This window comes from Serinus canaria, chromosome 4 (genome assembly GCF_022539315.1).
Source record: "Serinus canaria isolate serCan28SL12 chromosome 4, serCan2020, whole genome shotgun sequence".
NCBI classification, from domain to species: Eukaryota; Metazoa; Chordata; class Aves; order Passeriformes; family Fringillidae; genus Serinus; species Serinus canaria.
This window is the reverse complement of record NC_066317.1, coordinates 44,335,347-44,357,238: the sequence shown is the minus strand read 5'-3', so window position 1 is coordinate 44,357,238 and position 21,892 is coordinate 44,335,347. Positions and strand designations below refer to the sequence as shown.

The following is a 21,892-nucleotide window of genomic DNA, read 5'->3' as shown; positions in this document are numbered from 1 at the left end:
TGGCTTTATCCATTAATTTACTGGGGTACACTCGACTCCCTCATACAGATAAATAACAATGATATTAAACAGGACTGTGCTCAATACTGAGCCTTGGGGAACATCACTGGAGACCAGATGCCAGCTGGATGCAGCACCATTCACTACCACTCTCCGGGCCCGTTCACCCAGCCAGTTCTTAGCCCAGCGAAGGGTACAGCTGTCCAAGCCGCAGGCTGCCAGCTTTTCCAGGACAGTACAGCGGGGAACAGCGTCTCAAGCTTTGCTGAAGCCCGGGCAGACAACACGGCCCGGCGCTGCTCTGGGCGCGGGGGCAGGGACAGCGGGCAGCGGCTGGGCCCCGCAGTGCCGCTCGGGCTCCAGGGTCCCCGCTTTTCCCGAGAACGGGAAGCGGAAGGGACAGCGCCGCCATCGGGGCGGGGCCGGGGCGGAGCGGAGCGGGGCTGGGGCGATGCTGGGGCGATGCTGGCGGTGCTGGCCGCCGCCTGGTCCCTGCTGGCCGCCGCCTTCCTGGCGGCGCTGCTGCTGCTCCGGCGAGCCCCGGCGCCGCGGCCCGGTGGCGCTGGCCCGGTGATCTCCGGCCTCTTCCAGGACCTGATTCGCTACGGGAAGACGAAGCGCCGGTGCGGGCAGCTCCCGGGCTGGCTGCGGCTCCTGCAGGTGCCCAAGAGGTGAGGGCCGGTCCTTCCGCCGTGGCGGCGCGTAGTGATGGCCGTGTCTCGGGTCCCGGGTGCGCGTCTGTCTCGGGTACCGCAGCCGCAGGTCGCGGCAGTGAACAAACAGCGCACGCCGAGAGCACGGCGGGGTTTTATAGAGTTGGGCTCAGCTTTGTTGCGAAGTGTTACTCTGGTTCTCCAGATGGGGAACAGAGGAGCGTAGAGACTGCGAGCGGTCATACGGAATTCATGTGCTCCAAATCAGAACAAAAACCTAATCCCTTGAATCCTAGTCGCATGCGAGGTCTCCAAAACAAACCTCCCTGCAAAACTCGGGTCAGGCACCTGGGAACGTGGAATCCTGAGTAAATGTGACTGTGCAATGTGCTGCAGGTTGACTGTCTTACACCAGTTTGCAGTCGTTGCCTTCTCCCTTCAAGGTTTCTTTTTGAAATGTGGCCAATAACAGCATGGCGACACACCAGTCCAGAGCTTGCATGAACAGTCTCTGATAAGGCAAAAGAACCGCTGTGTTATCCAAATCCACCTTAAAAGACGTTTGATGAAATGAAATTAAATATATGTATATGTTTAGATGTGTAAATAAATTAATTAAATTAGATGTTTAGTGAAATCATAAAAGGAGGCAGTCTCCCTCCACCCCCATTTACAGCTTTTTATGTGTTTCTGGTGTTATATATTATGAGATTTCTTATTTTTTAATCAGTAGCAGAGATTCATGACTAGAACTAGTCTTTGACTTGAACGTAGACCCAGACAGGATCTTGCAAGGCCAGCAGGACAGGACTGGGAGGCTACTTAGCCTGAAGATCTGATCTCCCCTATCGTAACAATCTCTGACATATTTTGTATATAAAGCTTTCAAATGGAAAGTTGAAAAAAAGTTTTGTGACACAGCAAGTTATTCATGGAAAGGTTGTAATCTTGGTTATCAGGCTTCATGACACAGAATATATGCAGAGTTGTGTTTAAAATGTGCAGTACCCTGAGTGAAAATAGGATTCATAAAGGCTTTGTCTTGATCACTGTGTACTGCAGCTTCTTGTCTGAGTTGACCTTTCTCCAACAGAAGTTTCCCAACACCCCTCTTAGGGAGATTGGTGTCTGAAGAATGTGCTTTTTCAGGGAATTGGTCTCAAGGTCTCAATATGTACAAAGCAATTCTGTTAGTTAATCATAATAATGTCAGTGAATCCATAACACTTCTGAAGGAATAGAGAAGATCATGAAGGTAGCCACTGAGGTATTTTCTATTCTCTTCAACTGCATCTTGTTTCCAGACAAGCATTGTGTTTTTGCTAGCCTGGGCTTGTTTTTAACTTTGCCATTCTGTCTTGTAAAATGTTGTGTTGCATTTCAGGTTGGTTTGGCAAATAGTAAAAATTCCTCTTGTTGAGGAGGGATGGCACGAGTACTTACTGCAGTGCTGGTTTGATCTGTAGGTCAGATACATCCCCACTGTAATTGGGATTGCTGAAAGCTCGAAGGGTGTGTCTCTTTTAAGTTGCCAGGGCTTGTTTGTGTGCTGGTAGCAAAAATCAATGTGTGGAGAAAGTTTCCTGGCAAGCTACAAGATATGAGTCAACTGAGTAATAGGACTTCAGGGAAAGAGCTTGAAACTTGGAGGTTATGGTGAGTTTTTATCAATGTACAAATTCTGTTTGTCTTAGAAAGTGAGGGAGGGGGGTTAAATTTTACTTCTGCTGTTTTGAATCAGCAGACAGAATGTTGCAGTTTCTGCTTTGTAGGAGGAGGAACTGAGGAGAAGTCATAATCTATAGGGAAAGCCAGCTGCCAAAGGGCAAGGTGCTCTGGAGCACGCAGGGATGCTCGCTGCTGCTGTGATTCTGACTTGATCTCTTTTGTGCTCTTGAGAGACACCTGAGCTGCTCTGGGCGGGTGGGGGGTGTCATTGGTTTCACTAAGCAAGGGTGCTGTAGCCCTTCACTGCCCCAAGAGAAGAGTTTGCATGTTCAACAGAAATATGGTCTTCACTTGACTATACAGTTATATCCTAGTTTTGTACCTGTAGTTACATTGTCAAGTCAAGGCCATCAGCGTCTTCCCATGGAACATATTTTATCTCTTTGCAGATGTTCCCAGAAGTCCTGATTTTTCTTCACTGCCAGAAGGACTTCTAATTTTAAAAGCAAAAGGAAATACTGGATCACCTAGTTGGAGCTGGATATTGTAAACAGCTGTATATTGCTGGATTTTGTAATTAGCTGTAGGCTGTTTAACTCAGCTCACTTACCTGCCTTGACTGTCATGTCTTGCATTTTGGTAATGCACAATATGCTTTTATAAGTGCATTACGGGGTTGGGAGATTCTTTGTTTTCTTAAAAAAAACCACAAACGTGTGGTGTTGCCTTGTAATCACCCAGCAATGTTGATGGTCACTGCTTCTTTTCTATATGATTGTCGCAGACCTTGAATTTGCAGAAGGACAAGATATTTTAATGTAGCAGGGTAATTACTTCTGGGCTCTTTTGATGAATTTTAGCATGTCATGTAATGCACCCACATGAACTGAGAAAAGTGGGAGTGCTGTGAGATGCAGCAGCTTGGAAAAAAGCAAAAAACTAATCTGAATGTGCTTTGAGTAGTGTAAGTTATAAAGAAAATGTACATCACCATTAGTTGTAAGACTTGAGGAGTACTTTTGCAATGTGTGGATTACACTGTCTCCTCTTTAGTGCAGCTATGGTTAGTAAGGTAAGCTAAGTTAAGTTATTCCAGGCAGCATTTTACCGGGATAAAATGTGTTAAGGTTATTCCTGCTTGGTACCACTGAAGTCCTGAGTTTTCTACTTGGACATTTGATGTGGGCACCAGAATGGAATGTACTCCCGATCAGACAAGCATGTCCTGCAGCTACATTTCCAAGGAATGATGAGAACATTAATGAAAACCCTTTTTTGTTCCCACAGGTGGTTTACTCACTTTTATGTGGTTTCTGTGCTCTGGAATGGTTTCCTGCTGATCTGTCTTTTCCGAGCTGAGTTCCTTGGAGAGTCACTCCCATCATGGATTCAGGACATGCACCATGCTCTTGGCAGAGATTCTCAGAGCAAGGACATGGGCAAGTATTCCAGATATTATAATGTAGCCATATAAATGGAAAACGTGGACACTGAATTTGTATCCAAGTGCTACTTCATTGGTTGCTTTTCAACTACGCTCCAAATTACTTTCCTGGTACACCAAGTACCTTTGTCATTATTGAAGATAGAAATATTTATGGATATGCTGGCTTTCAGCAGTCCTTTTAACAGAAAAGGCCATTAGCACCTTCTGGAAGAAATCTTGCTCTGTCAGCAGTGCCTCACGCATACAAATATTTTTCCCAGGTAATTTAAAATGAGGGTAAAGTTCTGCTGTGGGAAGAGGGAACAGTCTTTTTTAAGCACTGTCAGGGTTCCATGGTTCCTGTCTGTTTCAAAGTTGCTGGTTTTTGTCTGTAAGCAGATAGTGAGCACTTCTCTGCGCTCCTGGTTCTCCTGCTCCTTTGGTTGCATAGCTGTCGGAGACTTGCAGAATGCCTCTGGACCAGTGTGTTTTCCAGTGGTGTCATTCATATCGTGCAGTACTGCTTTGGACTTGGTTACTACATTGCTGTTGGCTCAACTGTGCTGTGTCAAGTGCCTACTAATGTCAGGAATGGTAAGTGCCTGCTTAGTTATCATCAAAGACACAGTTTTGCTCTCTTTTGTTTCCATTGTGGCACATGGTTTCAGAGAGAGCTGCTTGTTTGAGAAGTGTGTTAACTGATGAGACATAAAAGTACTTCCTGGCATAGTTCAAAGTAATTACATTTCAGCATATCATACAATCAGCCAGCCTTGGGACACACAGACAGGGACAGATAGGGACACACTTTCATGTTAACCATCATGGTTATTTGCTGAAAGGATAAAGATCATATGCTTTGTGAAGGACAGTAGTAGGTACCAGCTCTCAAATGCCACTACACAGCTTCAGTTCTCAAACTGAAGAGGAGTTTTTTTTGTTGAAAGCTTTCCTGCAAGCTGAGTCTGCCAGGCTGTCTTGGCTACTACCTCCTTTTTCTTCCATGGAGAACTTGCCACTGCTCTGCCTTGACTCAGGCAGTGTCTTCTTTCCCTTGATACTGTAATGTTTCCATTAGTACATGAGAAATTTGTATTGTATGACTTGTTTTTGCCAACACATTCCATTGGGTCTCACAACTGAGCTGCTCAATCCCCTGCACAGACAAACCATCAGCTGCTCAACCCCCTGCCTCACAAAAATTAATCACTCCTGTGATTAATTTTTGTGAGGCAGTCATTGCCAAGTTGGGTGAAGTTTTTAAGCACTTTGAACCACGTTGGGCAGGAGTGGTATGTATGTGTGTATGTACATGTGTGTGTATGTATGTGTGTCACTGTGAGAGAGACAACTGTGTGCTTGTCTGTTGATCTGAGCCATGACAGAATGTTTAATTAGGATGATAATAGTTACAAACAGTGTTGAATATTGAGGTCTTAGACTGCCAATTACGTGTCATTGTACTTCACACTGTATTTCAAGCTGCTGGATTAATAAGTAGGTATTGTAGTATAGAGCAGTCAAGGGAAATGAGCACTACCTGGGCACTCAAATGATACAGGATTTCAAAGCTTCTTTCCAGGAATTAGAGTCTCACTACTAGAATTTTGTAAGCCAATAACATTTGAGAAAATGTTATATAGTGTTTTGAGATGTTATATATGTTATATATATATATATATTGTTTGAGATATTATGTATGGTATAACTCTATATGTTATATAGTGTTTTGAGATGATGCTTGGGAAGTTACTTCCTGGCCGTATATTAATAAAACATTTTTCATTTAGGAAAAAAGCTTTCTGTGCAGATCTGCTGGTATCACATCATAGGAGTTATGATGTACATTTGGGCCTCTCTTCACCAACACAGATGCCTTGCAATTCTAGCCAATCTTAGAAAAAGCAGATCAGGTAAGATGTTCATTTCTCTCAACTGTTTACTTAGGTATTTTTTTCTGGTTGTGTCGATAGGCTTCTGTAGCTTCTAATACCTTAAACACAAGTGTATCTCAGTTCCTGTAGTGTGTAGATTAAATGAGGAAGTTTGGATGGCTGAACTGGGGGGCAGAGGGTGTGGTATGTCTGTATATGTAGTTCTGTAAAACTTTAGATGAAGCTCTCTCTTCTAACATCTTAAGGTTAGACATGGTTTCCATATTCTGTGTTTGCACAGGCAGAGGTGGCATCTCGTTTCATTAAGTGCAAAGCTGTCAGATCAGATGGAGGTGGATGATGATGATTAATCAGCATATTGTTCTATAATTGTGAGAAGATTATGATGATTAATAAGCATATTGTTCTGTAATTGTGAGAAGAAGAGTTTGTTTAATGCATCTTCCCAGTTAATTTCTTTCTGTTTGCTTGCAGGAAAGGTTGTAAGTCTGAGCCACAGTGTACCTTTTGGAGACTGGTTTGAGAGTGTCTCTTGCCCTCATTATTTTGCAGAGCTCCTCATATATGTTTCTATGGCCATCACACTTGGAATGCACAATGTGACATGGTGGTGTGTAGTGATGTATGTTCTTTTTAACCAGGCACTGGCTGCAGTTTTGTGTCATGAGTTTTATCATAAAAACTTTAGCTCCTACCCAAAGCATCGAAAAGCATTTATACCACTTGTTTTTTAGAGAATTTTTTCCAAAGAATTTTCATGAAAACCAGGAATAAAAGATATTAATGGTTTATTAAAATCCAGGTAAAGTTGCACACTTTCTCTAATTCTACCTCAAAATCTCATAATTTTAATGATAATCTCATCCATGTAATCAATTTTTGAGGAAATGTAAGGTCTCTGAATATCATGCAAGCTAAAAAAGGTTTGCTGAAGACCTTAATTCAAAGTGGAGAGATGCTAATTGTGTCTTTTTTATAATTGCATCTTGTGCATAAAACACGTGCTGTTGTGCAGCATATATGTGAAAACTATTGAAAGGAAGTAATCATTTGAACTGCTGTATTTCATGTCTTGACTAATATTTAAGCATATTTCTTTCCAAGTCTCTTTTCTTTGAATCACTTCAGAGGGAGGTAAATTGTGTATCTTTCTGTGCTTGCCTGGTGACAGTGAAAACCAGCCTCTGCTTTACAACTGGAAGCACAAAAAGCAATGGAGAAAGCTGTGGTGGTGGAGTGACTCATGCTCAGCAGTGGAGAAAAACAGACCCATTTGCTGCATTATCTCTTCTGCACCAAAGTGGTTTTGTTCATTGATGAGGACTGCTCTATCCCTAAACTGGGAAAATGGTGGAATGTCCTCTGACTAAAAAGACAGTGGAAGAGAGTTTGCAGAAAATTAATGTTCTTTGTTGTGGCTCTGTTGTCTTTAAAGTGGGTTTTTGGAGTCCTTCCTGTGTTAGAGGGGACAGCTATGCAGGGTGACCATGACCACGACTACACTGGTTTCTAAATAGATATAATGAACTGCCAAGGCAGAGCACACACAGAACACAGTCCCTGACAAGCATTGCAAAGAAATTCTTTATTGGGGAGATAATGTAACTCAGCACAGGGACTTTTTTTGCACTTAACTTGAATATTTTGGTCCTTCTCACAACACTGGTGTGAATGATCAGTTTGTGTGATGAAGTGATATGGGTGCTGGTGTTTCAGCATGTTGTCTACTTACATGCACACATTATTTTGTATATAAGAAGTATTTTTCTACAATGAAGTATATCTTATGAATTGCCTAATTAAAGATTTATTACAATCTGTTTCTGTTTTGAATGGTTTTTCAAAATTGAACTTACGTATTTGAAAAACATGAGCAATCACTTTATGCTCCTCAGGAAGCACATTCTTGTCCTTGCTCTGGGGAGAACATCGGGGCACACAGATATCCTGGGGTCCCCAGGGAGAGCATCACCTGGAGTGCTGTGTCAGGTTCTGGGCTCCTCACTTCAGGAGAGACATGGAGCTCCTGGAGCAGGTCCAGCAAGGGCAACAGAGATGGTTATGGGATTGGAGCATCTCTCTCTTACACAAATAAAGGTGGAGGAAGCTGTTCATCCTCAAGAAGAGACTGAGAGGGGAACCCATCAATGTCTACAAGTATCTAGAGGTGGGCGTGGTGCCAAGAGGATGGATTCAGGCTTGCCTTGGTGGTGCCAACCAACGGGACGAGAGGCAATGGGCAGAAACTGATACCCACGAAGTTTCAAATGAATATGAGGAGGAACTTCTTTTCTGTGCAGGTGACTGAGCACTGGAACAGATTTCCCAGAGAGGCCGTGGAGTCTCCCTCACTGGAGGTATTCAGGAACTGCCGGACACAGCCACAGCCCTGTACCGTGTGCTCCGGGATGGCCGTGCCTGAGCAGGGAGCCGGGGCTCTGACGGGCTGGCCCTGCCTGAGCAGGGAGCAGGGGTTCTGACGGGATGGCCCTGCCTGAGCAGGGAGCCGGGGTTCTGACGGGATGGCCGTGCCTGAGCAGGGAGCCGGGGCTCGGACGGGCTGGCCCTGCCTGAGCAGGGAGCAGGGGCTCGGACGGGATGGCCGTGCCTGAGCAGGGAGCAGGGGTTCTGACGAGATGGTCGTGCCTGAGCAGAGGCTCGGACGGGCTGGCCGCTGTGGTCGCTGCCAGCCCGACCCGCTCTGTGATTTCGTGCTCGGGGCCCTGCTGGGCTCACGCATACACGAAGCGCTGCTGTGCGCTTGGCTAACAACGAAACCGAGACGTGTCCGGGCCGTTCCTATGCGGATTTTTTTGCCGCCTTACGCTCCCGCTGCGCCCTTTCCCTGCCCGTAAGGAACCCCAAACGGGGAAGGGACGCGCTTGGACTCGCCCGCCACCTTTGCCCGTCGCTCGCCACGCTGGGAGCCGAAGGAGGGAGGGGGCAGCGACCCTCGTCCCGGCGGACCCCAGCACCCCGGCAGACGGCGGCGGGCCCCGGCAGCGCGGCGGGAGGCGGGGCGGGGCGGGACGTCCGCGCGCGGCAGGAAGCGGGCGCGGGCGGGGCGGCGGCGGGGCCGCGGCGCGGGCGGTGACGCGGCGCCCTGAACCGGGGCTCGCGCCGCCCCCCAGCTCCGCGCTCGGCCGCCATGGGGTCCCCGCCGCCGCTGCCGCCGCTCCCGCGGGCCGCCGCGCTGCTGCTAGCGGCCGCGCTGCTGCTGGCGGCCCCGGCGCGGCTCCGAGCCGCTCCCGAGGAAGAGCCCGACAGGAAGAAGGAGCCGCCGCCACCGCCGGCGGCGCAGGGAGCGGAGCCGCGGGCTGAGGTGAGGCGGGGACGGGCCGCGCCGGCTGCCCGCGCTGTGCCCCCCGCGGCAGCGCTCGGCCGGCGCCGCGCTGCGCATCCGGAGGCCGTCGGGCTCCGACATTCCCCGCCTTTAGGATAAAAAAAGGAGGGCTGTAGGGCCACCGCATCTTCCCCCTTTTCTGCTAAAAGAGATCTGTGTCCGAGATGGGAAGGGGGTCAGTGCTCTCTTTCCCCCGCAGAAGCAGCTGAAAGCCGGCTTTGTTGCTGCTCCAAACCCGCCAGGTTTTTTTTCCTCTTAACAATTAATATAAATTCCTTTGCGTTAAAACTTATTCAGCAGTGTTTTCGGTGAGGGGATTCTAGTTCCACTGGTCTCACAGAGGGATGGAAAAATTCCTGAGATGTGGCTTGGTGTAGCACATCGAGCACGCCGGGTGTCACATACACAAACCAGAAAGCATAGAGTGCTGCAAAAGGTGAAGGGGCTCTGGGAAAGTCACAGTGTGTCACACAGAGCGTGGGAGCTAAATATCAACACCAGGAAACTTGGAGCACTGCTGAAAGTGGAATGCTGGGAAGCCGTCATGTCAAAACAGGCTGCGGGCTGTCTCTGCTGGTGGATGTGCTGGAACAAGCTTTCTTAGCCTCCCCTGATCAGGAATGTGAACACCGGTATAGAGATCTTGGGCCTTGCTTTTGATCACAGGTACCTTACTGTGTGTAGAAGTAAGCACTTAGGTGGGTGAGTGGGGACCGGAGTGTGCTGGTCTGGTTTCACCACTGGAGGTTCTTAAAGTTTTCAGCAAACACAGAGCAAGTGCAGAAGAAGCTGATGATAACTGGCACAACATTTGGCTTGGGGTCAAACAGAAAGAGGAAACGTGTAGGCTAGATAATAGGAATAAATTTTCTCATGTGACAGGGGTTAGGTTGCTCAAAAAAATTGTGGGTGCCCCATCCCTGGAAGTGTTCAAGGCTAGGTTGGATGGAGCTCTTAGCAACCTGGTCTAGTGAAAAATGTTCCTGCCCATTGCACGGGTCTTAAAACTAGATGATTGCTAACTCAGCCCATTCTATGAACCTATGAAATTTTAATGCATCTGAGATGCAAAGATTTTGCCAGGGAAGAAAATTATCCTGACCATTTTTGAATGGGCTTCTTTTTTTTCCTAAGGTATCATAGTCACCCAGTTTTATTTTGAAGCACTTACTAATATTTATATCAGAAAACTGTCCACAGTTAAGGGATATTAAAGACAGCAGTATTGAACCTGAGCTGACCATGTTTTGTTGTAATGGTGGTTCTCATGTTCTGGTAATAGCAGGCACAGTGCAGTAATGTTTTAATAATCAGCAGGATCCTCTTGCCAAGTGCCTAACTGGCAATTTGAGGTGGGTGGCAGCCAGGAACTAGTTAATGGTCATTAATGAACATGAGAGGTGTATCTGCTTAAAATGTCACTCTACCCAGGTTGGTATGACAGGAGAAATACAAGGCTTTGTATTTCTGTGTACTAAGCATTTGAGCCTAATTGAGGAGTGTTTAGGATTTGTTTTGTGTTTTCCTCTCCCCCCCTTCTTACAGAAAGGCTCCTCGCTAGTTGCTCCAGTCCACATTGTCAGCGAAGAGTCAGCTGACAAGACTAACTTGGGCTTTATTCATGCCTTCGTGGCTGCTATCTCGGTCATCATCGTGTCGGAGCTGGGGGACAAGACCTTCTTCATCGCGGCCATCATGGCCATGCGCTACAACCGCCTGACCGTGCTGGCTGGTGCTATGCTTGCCCTGGGACTCATGACGTGTTTGTCAGGTTGGCACGCTGCTTTTTCTGCTTTGTTTTATCCCTTATGAAGTGACGGGTATGTGTTTATCAAAAAACCTTAAGTGGAGTGCAGGTAGTACATATACACAGTTTTGTGTCTTGAGGAGAGTGTGAAGTTTTTCCTGTGGAGCATGGAATCTCAGATGGAGTATTTAGGCTCTTTCCTATAAATTAAGTCTTTGTGTTCCCTAGGCTTCAACTGGAGTTTAAGGAAGGGGAATAAGATGAATGAGATGGAGAGCCTAAGCCCTTCCTTTTATTTTTGGACTGGTTTACTTTTTTTTTTTTATGCTCCTGTTAAATTAGTGTGCCTAAAGGGAATGTGGGAGTGGCTTCTGTTTTTCCTCCTAAGGCAAAAGATTCTTTATATAATGACACATTTTCCTCATCTGACTTGTATTCCTGCACACATAGCTGTTTGGATCTGTGCTGGGAACTGTGTAAGTGGAAGATGGAGGGGCGGGAGGTGGAAGTAAGGTGTCTGGGGGCATTTGAGGAACCTGTAGCCATGGGCACTTAGGTACCTGTGATTGTAAAATGGAGTAGCCTTCAGGTACATCAGATGCAGCACAGAGTTTGTCTGTGTGCTCATTTCTAAGCATGCCCATTTCAGAAGTACTGGAAATAGTGGTGAATGGTTTCTGCATGCTGGAGACAGCCAGTTCACTGGCACAGGCTGCTTGGCAAGTGTTTCTGTGAATGGTTTTTGGGTGTGTAGCTGTTGCTGTGTACACTGCTGCGACTATTGCAGCTTTAGTTGGAGCAGTTTCCACTTGCATTGTGTGTAATTTCTCCTGCCCATTTTGGCTCTCTTTCTCTATATGAATTCTTTCTTCAAATCTTTCTTAATGCTTTCTCATAAAAGCTTCATTTTCTGCTTTTATCCCCCAGTTTAGAGGTTCCCAATTATTTATTCCCATTTCAGAAAGGAACTTGTTTTGTTGTTTGGTTCTTCCTCCCCCACACCCTTTCCTTCTCCTATCTCTTGCCCTTGTTTTATACAAGCTGAGTTTGGAAATTCCGGGGGAGGTCGCCCACCTTGATTTCATGAACACATACTCACTAAAACTCTTTAGTTCCAAGTAATCTACTGAGTTTATTTTGTCAAGCACAGCTTGAAAAAATATCCTGTCTTACAGTTCTGATTATTTCACTGTGTCTATGCTTATATATGTAAGAAATGCTAGGAAAAAGATAGCCTTTTTCTCTAGCTTTCTTGCACTGTTTTACTGCAGTATTTTCAGTCTTTTTAAAGAAGTTTAGTTTAACTCCTGGTTTATTTAGCTTTGCAAATAGTACTGCTATTTGTGTATGTATGTGCTGTGTTTATAAGTAATGAGGCTGATTAATTCTGGTCTCATTCTTACTCCTAGTAGTGGCAGTGCAGAATTATTTCTAGATTGTGTAATAACTTCTGAGTGCATTTTTCAACTAAAAAGGTGTGTACAAAAAACCACATGTGGTAGTATGCTTCCTTTTAGCTAATTGCTTGTGAAATAAAGTACCAGAAGCACTTGTAAGTGCATGGTCCAAACAACCTTGAATATAAGGTGTGGACTTTTTATTTCTTCTCATTTATATAGGTCTTTTTCTGTCAAAGAAATGCTAAGTGGTCTTACTTCGTGAAAACTAAGTACTTTGTCCTGGATACATTTTTCTTGTTTAAGAACTAGTTTTGGCTTAGTTTAATCACCCTCCTTACCTTTAAAAGACATGCTGTGAAGGTTGCTTTTCAGTCTGTATGTGGGATCTGCCTTTGATATAAAGAAAGATCAAAGTTGGTCACATTGTGTGTATGTGGGGAATATGGGGAACAAGGGAATAGTAATGTGCACTTGGCAAAGGAAGAGAGACATGGATTCACCCAGCTGGATGATTTGTACATATGCCTGGTAGATTTACCTCATCAAAAATCTTATTCTGACTTTATCTGATAAATGAAATGATTGGAAAGAGATGCTATCCAACTTGTAAATGGAATTAACTGGGGAACACTATGACTAATCTAACACAATTACAGATGGTAGTTTAATGGTGTGTACAGAGAAAGACAGGACTTGCATAGACCTTGATGGGAAAGATAATGTTGTTTGGACTGGCTCTCAGGAACAGCAGTGCCTCAGCTTTGGCTGGAGTGCATTGTCTGTGTCTTAGTGGACTTCAGTCTATGGCATAACCAGCAATGGTTGGAGCTTCTTGCATGTTATCTTCTAAACACTTAGAAAATACTAACAAAACTAACAAAATATGCAATATTTATTTATCAGTGGATATTTGGATTGCTGACTTTGCTAGCAAGCATTTCTTAGATGTGGGAAAAACAATTATGATCCTCATGCTTATTTTTTTAAAGGACACATTTGTTTTCTTTTCAGTTTTGTTTGGCTATGCCACCACGGTTATTCCTCGTGTGTACACATACTATGTGTCAACAGCACTGTTCGCAATCTTTGGCATCCGAATGCTTCGGGAAGGCTTGAAAATGAGTCCAGATGAAGGTCAGGAAGAGCTGGAGGAAGTTCAAGCAGAAATTAAAAAAAAAGATGAGGAAGTAAGTAATGAAATTGCTGTTGGTTACAGTTGGTGGAAGAATTACAGCTGTGAAGCTGCAGAGCAGCACTGTCATGTTTGGGGTGTTCAGCTGTGTCTGTAACTGATAAACTGACGCAGAAAGTGTGTGGTAGGTGGGATGGAAGTGGTTCCCTGAAGGCTTTTTCAGCAGGTGATTCCAGTCCTGTGGCAAGCCTGGCTTCTTAGGAGAGAAGGGACCTTCTACTTAGTGTGGGTGGTTTTGATGTGTTTTTAATGCATTGCTAACAGAGAGGATACCAACAGCTTATTCTTGGCTCTACTTTTATTTCTTCTAATGGTCAGACACTTTATTTGTAAGCAGTACAAGATGGACAATAATCAAAGGTTAGAGCTGATTGCAACTATATATATGTGTGTATATGTCCACACATATGGAAATATACACACATACACAGTATGTGTATATATTTTGTATACACCGATGTATATGTATACACAGTAAGTGTATATATAGCTATTTTTTTGTAATGGTGACTATAAATTTGTTGATAATGCAGCAGGTAGGGGCTAATAACATTCTAGAAACAAAATATCTAGCTGTATTTTCTAGTGTTTCATTTGGGTTGCTTAGATGACATTTTTAATTTTATGGTTATTTCTTGGGTGTTTTTCCCTTAACCTCCACAGCTTCAGAGAACAAAACTGTTAAATGGGCCAGGAGATGTGGAATCTGGGCCAGGCACCACTATACCTCAGAAGAAGTGGCTACACTTTATTTCACCAATCTTTGTTCAAGCTTTTACGTTAACATTTTTAGCAGAATGGGGTGATCGTTCCCAATTAACAACCATAGTCTTGGCTGCCAGAGAGGTGAGTATTGCAGAATCCCTGCTGTTCTTTTGCCTTCTTTGGGTTGTCCATAGAGGGATAAGAAACAAAATACTCTTGCAGGAGGTATCAGATTCACACCTGCTGCCTTGATGTGCTTCATGTAGTCTGCGTCAAGACCTGACAGGAAATGCACTGAAGCTCTGTGTAGTATTAAAACTGTTACATGATTGGGACTGCACTGGCATTTCTGGAAATAGCTGCTTTATGTCATGCAGCTGACATCAATTGGGGTTTGGTACAGTGTTGAGAGATGTTACAGAAGAGATGTTTCTTTGCTCTTTGTGGTCATTCAGTTTTAACTGGGTAATTTAAAAGATACTTCCATTCCATCAAGCTTTAAACTGTTAGAAAGATAACCTCCTCAGATACCTCTTAATAAAATATGAGTAAATATGTTTCATATAGAAGGACAATAAACTCTAAACTGGTAAGTAATGCTGTAAGTTAAATTATATTCATTGTGGTGATTAGAGTTTATTGTAATAGCTGTATTACACTTAAAGGAAGATGAAGATTGATTTTCTCAATGCATGAAAGAGCATAGTCAAGCTTTTAATAAACATAAGTAGCTTGCCTATGCTCCTTCATGCATTGAGATAATTAACATTTTTTTCCCTAGGACTCATGCTTCTTTCAGGCACACTTTCAGATGTTCCCTAGGGATAAATCAGGGCTGTGTAATGAAGGAGTCTGTAACCTGCAGGAACCTCTTGTCTCTGTTACAGTGTAGGGAAGATGTTTAGAGCTAACAGCAGGAGAGGATGATCTCATTGTTCTTGGAAAAAAAGGAAGCACTACAGCCTCTGCCCAGTTTGCTAGGCAAGTTGCTTAAGCCCGTCTTTTTACAGGGGATTGTTGACTTCTGATTTGCATTTCTTAAGTGTCCCCTTAGGAAGTGTCTGTCAGACTCTTTAGTCTGGTTTGTGAAATGCTGAGCATTGTAATTGAAGCCCATGGGCTGTACCTGTAGCATATTAAATGTTCATAAGAGTGCTACCAAACAAAAAATGAATTGAAGTTATCTTGATACTGCCTTTCAAAATCAGTGAAGAATTGTGATGGAATGGGGGGGGATCCACCTACTGCCAGTGAGGGCTGTATAGGTAATTGCTGGCTGTAGGGGTATCCAGGGACTCTGGGTCCTGCTCCTGGGGGCCTGTTTGTTCTGCTGGCCCAGCCCTGCTTCTGCCTGCCCTTCTTGGTGCTTTCCAACCCACTGACTGCTTGGTGCTTGTCACCTCTTCTCACTGGCTTGTGGTTTTTGTTCTTTTGGGCTAGTGAGTGTTGTCTTCAAACCCAGAACAGTTTTGCTGTTCGCCTCTTTGAGATTTCATGCATTCCTTAGGTGATGGCAGCAGCTTTTTTTTTTTCCTTTTGGAACTAGAAGTGTCACATAGAGATGAGCAGGGGACATATGCTGTCCTTAGCTGTGTAATTTCTAAGGAGATCTGAGAAACCTCTTTATGTACTGCAGTTGTTCACACACTGAGGAGCTGCTTGTTATTCAGTGATGTGAAAAACTGTTGTTGACAGTATATTATAAAATAATTTATTATCCTCTGGACTTCAGACCTTTCATGCTTATGCTTCCCTCTTTGGATGACGGCGCAGGGCAGAGTGTGGAACACAAGTGGAAGAAGCAGAGCAAAGAACTTGGAAAGAAAGCTTGAAAGCTTTAATTTGCAGTTCAAGGACTTATTTTGCTCTTTCTTTATAGATAGGTGGGTGTTCTTCCAGCTGATGCATATTGTGTTTTTCAACAGTTGCCACCTTCCCTCTAGAGGTTGCTTATTGGTTTAACTACAGCAGAGCGATTTCTGGATCTATTATTAACAACTTAAAGATGCTGCATGGCTGAAACATGCTATATGCTCCTACCTTAGGCTGGGTTTAAGTCTGTCTCACCAGCTGATGTTCACTATTACTAGTCTTTAGGACAGTACTGAACAGCAGAGCAGAGCAGAGGATACTGTCACCAGACAGTATCCTCCATGTTTGTCAGTTAGCAACCAGGGAATCAAAGCACTGCTCTGAGGTTGTTGTAGGACTAGTGGGTTTTCAACAGTGATTATTTATCCTTTTGTGCCTTTTTTTTTCCCTTAGGACCCCTATGGCGTGGCAGTAGGAGGAACAGTGGGACATTGCCTATGCACTGGTTTAGCAGTTATTGGAGGGAGAATGATAGCACAAAAAATTTCTGTTAGGACTGGTAAGTGAAAACTCACTCCAACCAAAAAAATGTAATGCTGGTAATGTTTGTAGTGTGAAGAGCTGCATGCTTGGGAACAGTGTTTCTTGAAACTTTTGGAAAACCCATAAAAACTGGTGGTTTGGTTTGGGTTATTTGAGGATTTTTTTTTTTTTGAGTATGTTTTAGGTCCCACCTTGTTTTGCTTCACTATTAGCTACTTCTTTTAGGAGATCAGAGGAAGGATTACACTATTTTAAATGGTCAGTATTTATTGTTTGACAGTGGATAATAGAAATTCTGTTGCAATTCTGAGTCTAGACTGTCAGGTGAGTTTAAAAGCCATAAAAACTACTCTTTGTGGCATAAATGGGTTTTTTTTAATCATACCTGCTCCCAAGAATAATTCTGCGAAGCTGTTTCTTGTGTATATTCATTCATTCAGAATATTTGTTCAGTAGTTGCAGAGGTGGTAAAAAACCAACTTCACTGCTAAAGGTGAAACATGCTCTCTGTTGTGTTTGTTTGCCAAGGAAATTAGTGACAAAATGCTAATCTTACAGTGGTTTCAAATGCTCCAAGCACAGTGTGGATCTTGAGCCACAGAAATAGCCTTAGCTTAAACCAAAGATCCTTCTAGGACATTAGTTTGTTTAAAGAGTTGGGGAACATATGCAGTGGTGCTTTCCCAGAATTCTGTCCCAGCTTCTAACAGATTGTGGCTATTGCAAGCAGTTAATGTTTTTTGATACTTTTCTTTCAATATGGTTGCCTAAAATGTGCAAAAAATGCTAAATGTATGTCAGTCACAATTGATGGCTTGCTCTGGCATGAGAATATCCTATCCTATTTTCTGCCATACAGCCAAATACTCAACAGCAAGTTAACTTAGTTTTATACTGGCTCAAATAATGAGTAAAACAAAGCTTTCTTCTGTGGGCCAGAATATATTCTTGGAGATGCAGTTAGAAAGTGGGTTGGCATATGGGCATCCCAATACTAAGCTAGATAGAACATCCACTGCTTGTAGCATGAATTTTTAAGTAAGGTTATTTGGGAATCAGACATTTATTTAAAATAATGTTTGTAATGTGTCATGGAAGATAATTACTTTTTGATATCTAATTTCTTCTTGTTTTGTGTTTTCTTTTCAGTGACAATCATAGGAGGCATTGTCTTCTTAGCATTTGCATTTTCTGCACTATTTATAAGTCCAGACTCTGGTTTTTAAAATTTTTCATTGCTGTAAAAGAACAAGGATTGGAAGCATCAAGCAGTTTTCCTTGTGTATTTTTGTATATAATGTACAGAATTCTAGTTAAACAATGCCGAAGATGAGACACTGAACTTTTTATAGCAAATGATTCACGGGACTGATGCATTTATGGACAGCTTCTGCACTGGAGATCTGCTTATTGTCTGGTTTGTTTGTGCTGTGGTGCCTGCTCCCATGGTGGGATTTGAGTGGTTTTCTCACTTGCTGGACCTGGCTCAGCTGAGTTCAAGGATCTACTCTCTGAAGTGTTGGGAATTCCTCCTTTCTTCCTCTGATACACACAACCACCTTTCCTGTTTTTTCAAGAGCTGATTCTTCAGGCCTCTTGAAGCAGACCATGTTAAGGAGAAAACTGCTGGCTCCACCTCCAAAGATGGTGGTTCCACGGTGCACCCGAGGCTGGATAACCTAAGCAACAAGAAACCTGGGAGCAGTTCCTGTGCCATCCAGTGGCTGAGCCAACCAACAGAGAATGTTATAAACTTAATTTAGAGGGAAAACTTCTTAATCAGGGATTTTTATCAGGAAATTGATGTGGGGTGATTAACAACCTACTGTGTTCAATATGCAATCTGGCTGGAGCTCGTCACTTTTTTTTTTTAAATATTAAGGTATACAGAAAGTAATTAAGTGGTCCAACTTAACCATGTGCTATTCCCAGGACTCAGCAGTAATGGAATTCTTAGGTTTAGATGTATTCCTGATCTTTCTTTTTAGGAATAGAAATGTAATCTGGAAGAATATTAATAAAACATAGTTCTCAATTTGTGTTATTTTCAGTTTGGTTTTGATGGCTGTCATAATTCCTGCCACAAAGGTTTACCTAGTGATTTTGTACTTTAGGTGAGGAAAGATTACTAAATTTATTTTCGTTTCTGATAAATGCCAGTGTTATGAAGCTTTTGAAAATGCTGAGCACCAAAGATACATGGGTTGCAGAAATGCACGCTTATCTCTGCTCTCCAATGGTGATTTGGATTCTGAGCCTGTATAACCCACTAAATCTACCTTGTAGCAGTCTTGGAAAATAGTAGACATGGTTTCTAATATTATGAACCTGCCCTTTTTGGAAGCTGAAGTACTAATGGAACATTACAGATTTGACCATTCCATTTGTAGATCAGAAACAGAACAGCCCTTAATCCTTCTCTTAGGTTTCTCTTTTCAAAAAACCCCTTAATGCCACATTTCTCTTAAGACCATAGCAGTGCAATGCCAGGCATGCACATTGGTATGAAAACAGGCTGCCAGTTTGGGCTCCAGGTCTGCATGTTCATGTCTTGGCCCAAAGGAACTGTATGGTTTGGTGGTTTGGGGTATTTTTGGGTTGTTTTAAGGGGTGTTGTTTGTTTTGGGGTTTTTTTTTTCTTCTTTTGAAGCAAACTTTGTAGCCAAAACCTGTAGCCTCTTCCTTTCCACAGTCTAAGGACCCACACTGTCCATGATGAGTTTCACCTCCTGTAGGGAATGCATTTGTAGCAGAGGCCATGTTAAAACAAGGCAGGAACAGGGATCTGCAAGGAACAGGGATCTGCAAGGAAGAGCCTACACTTCTGTTTGTGGGACAACTTATCATGTTAATCAGAAGTGGTGCCACTGAATGTTCATACAGATCCCTCCCAGGCAGGGTAACCTGGTGCCACCTGATTTTTAGTTTTAGGAATAGAAATGTAGCTGGGAAAAGACAGAATTTTTTTCTCTGAAAATCAAAAAAGCCAACCCAGTTCGCCATGAAGAAAAAAGCCAATCCGTGCTCTAATTGTAGAAGCTTCCCAAAGTTTATGTGTGCTGCTTAATGCTATTTTTGATATGAAAAGTTAGGATCACAGGATTAGCAGGAGAATGAAGCTCTTCAAGAGATTGTAGAGGATTTGCAGAACAAATCTCTGCAACTTCCACACCTATATTTTACTATTACCAACTTACACAGATGTCAAGTACTGCTTTTGCCCAGTCATAGCAATGTATTTGGCTGCTCTCAAAGACTAGCTAGGCAGGTTGGTTTGAATACTGCTGCTAGAGTAGCTTTTTGATTTTTAATTTTTTAAAGCATGAACATTGACTTGTTGGAAGTCTAGCATGGAATTAGATAGCTTGTGAAATTTTAGTAAAAGCTTTGAAAGGTGCTTCAGTAGTTGTTACTAGTGACAGTGATTTAACATTGTCGAGTGCCTGTTGGAATTTTTCACAGTTTAAAGAATCAAGCTGGGACATAAGGAAAGACTGTTGAAGGTGATGCAGGGATCCAGTGATATGTTCTTAGCAGTGCTGTGTCTGCTGTGCAGTTTCCAGCACAGACTTGGCCTTGTCCCTCCACAGTGTCTCAAAGGACTTGCACCCAGCTCTCACCTGCTGGCCAGCTCTCACCTGCTGGCTGGTGCAGGGGCTGGGATTTTAGCAGTTTTTATCAGACTTCTTGAGAGGGGTGTGCTCCTGTTCTGTCTCGAAACACCTGGATACTTGAGATAAAAGCAATATAGAGCTTATGGACATTTATATATAATGTAACCAGCTGAAGCCTTGATTGCCACAATCCTGTGTGCTTTCTTGTTCTTTTGTAACTGGAGAATGTGAAGTGCATTGAGTGAGAGCTCAAGTGCTGAAGGGAAGGCTCTGCACACGATTGCGTCCGCAACGTGGGAAGCAGGCAACTGTCCACCACAGGTTTCCATCCATCCTGCAGCTTTCCCTGCTGGGGTGAGATGCAGCTGATTGCAGCTGCTGCTAAAGGAACCTCAAAAGCAGCAGCTAAAACAGGAATTTGCAGCTCTGACTACACATTGCACTAGCAGAGGTTTGCGAGTGCACACTGCCCGCAGTTCCTCACTTCCACACAATAGGAGTCAAATGAGATGAGGGTCAGTTCTACTGGGATGGAAAATTCTCACATCAACTGAGATGTTTACAATGAGAAAAGCTTGTGATTATTTTCAAAGGTGCCTATTCCCAATCCTTAGATAAAGCCTGCCTCATTACTTTGTATATGGCAAAGTGCAATAAGCCAAGACTAAAGTAAACTAATCTTCCATCCTGCCAGGACAAAGTTTTTCAAAGGAAACCTGTTGAACCAAAGTACAGGAGCAGATCACCAGCAAACCCACTCTTCCTAGGGTAAAGCCAGCAGGTGTGTGTGTGCTGGGCTGGTGCCTGGGCTTGCTGCTTTGAGATCTATGAGTCAGACAACAAGTTGGAAAACCTCAAGAGAGGGGCTGTGTTTCCTGAGCACTGCAAGAGGCAGCGAGCTGAGATGAGGCTCTCCCTCATCTCACCTGCCCCTCCTGCCCAGGCTGGCTCTGGAACGCTGCCACTGGATTTACGTGAGCAGTTTTGTTTCTAGAAAGAGGTTGGTAGTTCAGTGTACTTCCACGTTTGTCCCAGACACTGTCTATGTAAAAAACAAAATCTCATCTTAAATCAAGAGGATCAGACTGTTTCATCCTAATATAATCTGAGTTATTCTTAATTTCCAGAGCCATGGAAATAATGATGTAATGGCACTTGCTGGACTGACGTGGCATTTTTCTAGAGATGACCTTGTATGGCCCCTGAAGTCAGCACCCTTGGCAGGTTGCAGCTACAGGCTTCTGCTAATGGAGATGCAAGGTCATGTCTGCAGCATTTCCCACTGACGTGGGCAGTGGGATAGCTGTACGTTTCTTTGGGATTACTTCCTTTTCCTTCCCAAGGGAGAACGTACTTGCCAAAGGGTCTGACAGTGATAGACTGTGCTACAAAGAATGCCAGTAAGGCTCTTGCTATTTTATGTTAACCTCAAACAGCTGAAATCTGGAATTTATATCACTAATGCCTGAGAGTCAGAAGTACAACCAACCTTTGGATTGCTAATCTTTACAAGTACTTAACAGCTTAATTCTCTTATAAACATGAGTTTTGTTTTCAAGCTTGCATGACAGCAAAATAACATTTAACAGAATTGCTACAGGTGTGGCAGCAGTTGTATTTACCACTCTTCTTCATGGTAAGTTTTCTGTAAACTGTACTGCTCTTTCCAAAGTTCGATTTTAAGAAAATTGATGATCTTGCTTGATAAATGCTCTCAGTCTTATCACTGATGGGTGGTGACAGTTCTTAACTACAGCTACAGCACTTCTACAGCTGATATTGTTTCACTCCAGGGGCACAGGAGCCCTATGGCATATAGAAGTAATATACAGCTTGCACAAGTATTATTTAATTCTCAAAAGCAAAAGATCAGTATCTTCCTCTGGGCATCCAG

General features: G+C 43.6%; 2 protein-coding genes across 2 annotated transcripts; both read left to right on the top strand.

Annotated features, from left to right (window-relative positions):
• Window positions 1–459: 459 nt before the first annotated feature.
• SRD5A3 (steroid 5 alpha-reductase 3) lies at window positions 460–7,462 on the top strand. The gene is made up of 5 exons (XM_030239534.2): window positions 460–671; window positions 3,609–3,760; window positions 4,147–4,341; window positions 5,538–5,660; window positions 6,117–7,462. Exons 1-5 carry the CDS (start codon window positions 463–465, stop codon window positions 6,374–6,376), a joined length of 939 nt encoding a protein of 312 aa, XP_030095394.1. The 5' UTR covers window positions 460–462; the 3' UTR covers window positions 6,377–7,462.
• Window positions 7,463–8,769: 1,307 nt separating this feature from the next.
• On the top strand, window positions 8,770–18,419 carry TMEM165 (transmembrane protein 165). Its single transcript, XM_030239386.2, has 6 exons — window positions 8,770–8,964; window positions 10,531–10,756; window positions 13,144–13,319; window positions 13,988–14,170; window positions 16,295–16,400; window positions 17,534–18,419. The coding sequence occupies exons 1-6, from the start codon at window positions 8,791–8,793 to the stop codon at window positions 17,608–17,610; spliced, it is 942 nt and encodes a 313-aa protein (XP_030095246.1). The 5' UTR covers window positions 8,770–8,790; the 3' UTR covers window positions 17,611–18,419.
• Window positions 18,420–21,892: the final 3,473 nt, after the last annotated feature.

Coding starts and splice junctions, on each gene's coding strand:
- SRD5A3 (XM_030239534.2), top strand. CDS start 463: ATGCTGGCGGTGCTGGCCGCCGCCTGGTCCCTGCTGGCCGCCGCCTTC. Junction 672..3,608: donor CTCCTGCAGGTGCCCAAGAG/GTGAGGGCCGGT, acceptor TTGTTCCCACAG/GTGGTTTACTCACTTTTATG. Junction 4,342..5,537: donor GCCTACTAATGTCAGGAATG/GTAAGTGCCTGC, acceptor TTTTTCATTTAG/GAAAAAAGCTTTCTGTGCAG.
- TMEM165 (XM_030239386.2), top strand. CDS start 8,791: ATGGGGTCCCCGCCGCCGCTGCCGCCGCTCCCGCGGGCCGCCGCGCTG. Junction 10,757..13,143: donor ACTCATGACGTGTTTGTCAG/GTTGGCACGCTG, acceptor TTTTCTTTTCAG/TTTTGTTTGGCTATGCCACC. Junction 14,171..16,294: donor TAGTCTTGGCTGCCAGAGAG/GTGAGTATTGCA, acceptor TTTTTCCCTTAG/GACCCCTATGGCGTGGCAGT.